Source organism: Quercus robur, chromosome 2 (genome assembly GCF_932294415.1).
Source record: "Quercus robur chromosome 2, dhQueRobu3.1, whole genome shotgun sequence".
Lineage (NCBI taxonomy): Eukaryota > Viridiplantae > Streptophyta > Magnoliopsida > Fagales > Fagaceae > Quercus > Quercus robur.
In genome coordinates, this window is record NC_065535.1 from 30,006,612 (window position 1) to 30,012,220 (window position 5,609).

The 5,609-nt window shown below is 37.1% G+C and overlaps 1 protein-coding gene across 1 annotated transcript; it reads right to left on the reverse strand.

Moving 5' to 3' along the window:
* Nucleotides 1-236: 236 nt before the first annotated feature.
* On the reverse strand, nucleotides 237-4,536 carry LOC126713262 (endoplasmic reticulum chaperone BiP). Its single transcript, XM_050412967.1, has 8 exons — nucleotides 4,302-4,536; nucleotides 3,131-3,398; nucleotides 2,828-3,042; nucleotides 2,469-2,711; nucleotides 1,570-2,049; nucleotides 1,279-1,433; nucleotides 1,066-1,148; nucleotides 237-980 (listed from the first exon to the last, which is right to left on the reverse strand). Exons 1-8 carry the CDS (start codon nucleotides 4,357-4,359, stop codon nucleotides 479-481), a joined length of 2,004 nt encoding a protein of 667 aa, XP_050268924.1. The 5' UTR covers nucleotides 4,360-4,536; the 3' UTR covers nucleotides 237-478.
* Nucleotides 4,537-5,609: the final 1,073 nt, after the last annotated feature.

The window sequence follows — 5,609 nt, forward strand, 5'->3', positions numbered from 1 at the left end:
AGATGCAGACAGCAGAGTAGCAACCAAAGCTTTCTAGACCTTGTTCTGGTCCTTTGTTCTTTTTTTTTTTTTTTTTTTTTTTAATCTTATCTTTTCCTTGTCCTTCATAAACCGTTTGGCCCAACTTGGATAGATTGATTGCATATATAGCCAGACCCAAATTAATGAGGTCCGAGAATGATTCAACTGATATCTGTCCCAAAAACCATAGGCACGAGAAATCACAAGTAGAAGACTTAGAAAAGGTTGCTTTTAACATAAAAAGAAACAAATACAAGTAAAATTACTAATACCGAAAGACCTGAAAGTATCTTCACCTCAAAAAACAAGCGAAGTAGGGGAAAATTTCGTTCTTCCCCCCTCAACTTCCCACCACCAGAAAAATTACAGTAAATGTCTCATTGTTCTAATTCTATATCCTCAATCTCAGTTTCTCATTCCCGCTTCCTCAGCAGTACTAAAATGAAATTAAAGATGTCTAAAGCTCATCATGTGAATCATCATCCTCCGCTGATTCTGACTCACCTCCTGGGGCACCACCTGACCTCTGATAAACAGCGGTAATGATTGGGTTACAAACGGCTTCCACTTCTTTGAGCTTCTCATCGTAGTCCTCTTTCTCGGCACTCTGGTTGTCATCAAGCCATTCAAGGGCATCCTTCACAGCGGTTTCAATTTTTTCCTTTTCATCTTCCTCAAGCTTGTCAGCAAGCTTGTCTTTGTCGCTGACCTGGTTTTTCATGTTGTAGACATAGGTCTCCAGGCTGTTACGAGCATCAATCCTTTCCTTCACCTTCTTGTCTTCTTCAGCAAACTCCTCTGCTTCACGAACCATACGGTCAATCTCCTCCTGACTCAGGCGACCCTTGTCGTTTGTGATGGTGATCTTCTCTGATTTACCAGTGCCCTTGTCTTCTGCCTTGACGTTTAGGATACCATTTGCATCAACTTCAAATGTGACTTCAATTTGAGGGGTTCCCCTGTTAAAGAATGAGATAACGTTAAGCCAAGGCAAACATTTGAGGCATACTTTAAAGTAAGATTAACAAAGGCAGAAAAGCAAACCTTGGGGCTGGAGGAATTCCAGAAAGATCAAATTTCCCAAGATTCCTACAATCCTTTGTGAGACTCCTTTCACCTTCAAAGACCTGATATCAAAACAGGAGCATCTCATATAAGATTTACCCAGTTCTAGACAGAGCAACACTTAATTTGGGGTGATATATTCCAAACTTCAAAAATTGGAAGACAAGCAAATGAGCATAAAAAGAACCATACCTGAATGGAGACAGTAGTCTGCTGGTCCTGGTAAGTAGTGAAAACCTGAGATTTCTTTGTTGGGATAACAGTATTTCTTGGAATCAATTTGGTCATCACTCCACCAACAGTTTCAATTCCGAGGGTCAGGGGAGCCACATCCAGGAGAAGGATATCTGCACCCAGAATACCACATGAAATATTTGTCAATGCTTCCAATATAGTTCATCTAAAGTCTCTTTGGCAATGTATAATAACACTTCAAAAGATACCATATTTGATAGCATACTAACAGAAAATGAAAAATAATACCTTTGGTTTCTTCACCACCCTCTCCACTCAAGATGCTTCCTTGTACAGCAGCACCATAAGCAACTGCCTCATCTGGGTTCACACCCTTGTTTGGTTCCTTCCCATCAAAGTAGTCCTTAAGAAGCTGTTGTACCTTTGGAATCCTAGTGCTTCCACCAACAAGAACAATCTCATCAATCTGATTCTTCTCCAATCCAGCATCATCCATAGCCTTCTTCACAGGTCCCATAGTCTTTCTGAACAAATCATTGTTCAGCTCCTCAAACCGAGCTCGGGTCAATGGTTCAGAGAAGTCAACACCATCAAAAAGTGATTCAATCTCCACACGGACTTGATGCTGGCTGCTAAGAGCTCTCTTGGCACGCTCAGCTTCCCTTCTGAGCTTCCCAAGAGCTCTGTTGTCCTTGCTGATGTCCTTGTTATGCTTTTTCTTAATCAATTTGATGAAGTACTCCATAATTCTCATATCGAAGTCCTCACCTACAAGGGAATAAACCTTTGCTTTTAGCACACAATTTCAACTTCTACTGATAATAGCAAAGCAACAAGACAACTTACTATAAAAACTTTTCAGAATTTCAAGGCTATTTTCTCACACAAAACATGAACTTCTTTTGCACCACCCAAAAAATATTCTAGATATTTCAACATCTAGTTATACACAATATCAGTCCCTCTGAATTTTGTTATTCATTCCAAGTCCACGTATTTCTTGCAGTTGAAGTTATCATATTTTCCACATAAATTAAGAGAGGCACATTTACTACCAAATCGAAGAAAAACCCTATATACACGTATCCAAGAACAGATATAATATACTTATCCTATATAGTGCATGCGTTTTACCACATGAAAATTTATAAAAGAATAAAACACTGATTAAGAAGGCACATTCTCACCTCCAAGATGAGTGTCTCCATTGGTGGCAAGAACCTCAAAAACACCATTATCAATTGTCAAGATACTGACATCGAATGTCCCACCACCAAGGTCAAAGACAAGGATGTTCTTCTCACCACCCTTCTTGTCCAAACCATATGCGATAGCGGCTGCAGTTGGTTCATTGATAATTCTGGCAACATTCAATCCAGCAATAACACCTGCATCCTTGGTAGCCTGCCTCTGGGCATCGTTAAAGTATGCTGCATATTGAACACAAAATACCAATGAGTAAAGCTAAAATTAACCAGAGTGTCAAAATCATAAATTCTACATGGTAATTGGGGAAAGTGCTAGGTTACAATTAAGCATTACTCACCAGGAACTGTGACCACGGCATCCTTGATTTTCTTCCCAAGGAATGCTTCAGCTGTTTCCTTCATCTTAGTCAGAATCATAGCACTGATCTCCTCAGGGCTGAAAACCTTGGTCTCACCATCCTTGATCCGTACCTGAATGTAAGGCTTTCCATCCTTGTTCACAATCTTGTATGGAACAAGTTTCATGTCCTTTTGAACCTCCTTGTCCTCAAACCTGTCAAGGAGGGGAAAATATCAGTTACTACACAATGATTCCTTACCGACTCAAACAATGGTAAACCAACGAGTAAAAGATGCATTACTTTCTTCCGATAAGTCTCTTGACGTCAAAGATGGTCCTCTCGGGGTTAACAGCTGCCTGGTTCTTTGCAGCCTCACCGATCAGTCTTTCGCTGTCGGTGAAAGCAACCCACGATGGGGTGATACGGTTACCTTGGTCATTGGCTATGATTTCAACATGGCCGTTCTTGTAAACACCAACACACGAATAAGTTGTGCCAAGATCAATGCCAATAACTGTTCCCAACTTGGTGGCTTCCTCTTTTGCAATGGAAATTGCAAAGAGACATCCTGTTATGCCCCAAGCAACATTGTTAATTACCAATTTAAATACACATTCCAACATTTTTCAACCATAACTTTCAATCACAACAAAAATCAAAGCAAGAAATAACCATTTCATGACACAAGCACATATCACTCAAACACATACATGGCACAATATTAAATCACACGTGCTTGTATTTATTCACGTAAATTACATGCATTTGGTGGATTCAGAACCCACGACGAAAATGACATTTGAGCCAAAGCTCATTGGCTACATGTGCTTTTATTTAAAATTCATAAGTCATCCATAAGATCATCACGTCTTTTACCCGATCAATCCTGAGAAGATATTGATTAAAGGATTGAATTCTCAATACTAATACCATTGCTATAATAACTCTATCACCATTTCCTAATTCTCTTGATTGATCAATACACGTCAAACTAAGCTTGATTAACAATCCTAATCAATCTCAGTCCCATCCAATTTCTCCATAAATTAATTTTCTTTTTCTCTTTTTGGTAAGTGATTACAAACTAATATTCACTAATCACAAAGTACAAAAATTCTGAAAATTTTAAAAATTAGTAAAATAAAAAAAAATAAAAAATTCAAGCACACATTTTCTTCATACATGCATATTCAAACCAAAATTTCAAATGCTACGCTTTCCAAGATCATAGCGATATAACTTCGGATCTAATACGCACAAAAATCCACTAAACTCCGATCAGATCTAATACTAGTCACTACAATAAAAATAAAGCTTTCGAGCTAGAATTAACAATTAAGTTCGCTCAAACACAACAAAAACGACCAAATCAAAGCCAGATCTACCGCATTTTCAGTCACAAAATCGCAAACCAGTAAAGAGAATCAGATCTAAGCCATGGAGAAGAAAAAAAGAAAGAAAGATCATTTACCAAAGAAAACGATTGCTAGTACAACAAGAGTCCCGCGTGCTCTCCACGAGCCAGCCATTTCGTCGCGTCAAACAACTCTTCTCTTTTTCTCTCTCTCTCTCGCTCTCGCTTTCTCTGTGTTTTTTCTCTGTGAGATTCAAAGTGGAGCTGTGTGAAAATGTTATATAAGAGTTTGAAATGGGTTTCGGAGATTGGCTTTGGCTAAGACTTTGTTCTCTTAATAGAACCGCGCGTGCCTGAGGGTCCGAGCCCTTTATATATAGACTGGGTTTAGCGCAACTCTCCGCTTCTATCGAATTTTCGAGTGCACGCATTGGTTAGTGTGAGTCATCAATTATTGGGAACATGTCATCGGGGGTGACGTGGACCAATAAGATTTTGAGGACGGGTTCCATTGTCCAATCAGATTTGTTCTTGTGTTGGGATGATATCAGCCGTTGATTTTCTGATGTGTGTGTCCCACACTACACCAAACCCAGCGTAGTTTCTTTCTTTCCTCTTTTTCTTCAGATGATGCTGATAGATATTCTGATATGCCTTTTTTGGATATTGTACGACTGCCGTTTTGGGTTTTTAAATGAACGACAATCCTGAATCGCTAGGCTTTAATGTGCCCCTCCGTTCAACGACATTTTTTTTTATTTAAAAATAAATAAATAAATAAATAGACGCTCACAAAAAAAAAAAAAAAAAAAAAAAAAAAAAAAAAAAAAAACCCTGTGGTTTTAGGGGCGGCAGGGTGGTCCCTGAATTTTTTTTTTTATATATAATAATTTAAAATTTTTTATTTGTTTATCCTTCAAAAAAAATTTGGAAATATCTTCAACTTTTTTATGCTAATAAAATTAAATTTTATTTCATAATTTGTTCTACATTCAGTGGATAAATGATTGTTTGGTTATATACATTAAAAGAGATATAAGTTGTAATATTGATAATGAAACTATCATGCAAGGATTTCAAAATATAAAAACTCATAGAAGATAATTGTAAACTTTATATATTTGCGTGTTTTTTTTATTATTGTTGTTGTCAATATATGAATTTTTTTTATTAGATTATATAATTTATGCTTTTTAAGAAATACCCTGAAAAAAATTCCTGGATCCGCCAATGTGTGGTTTCCTGTACAAAATGAAATTTGCTTGAAGTTTTGAGTGTATCAATTTATCTAATATGGATAGTTTTATGCATTAACAATATGCAACACTTAATCCCATGAATTTATTATTATTATTATTAGTAGTAGTAGTAGTAGATAGATCTGTAATGTCATTCTCAAAAAAACAAAAATCTAAGTGTAACACA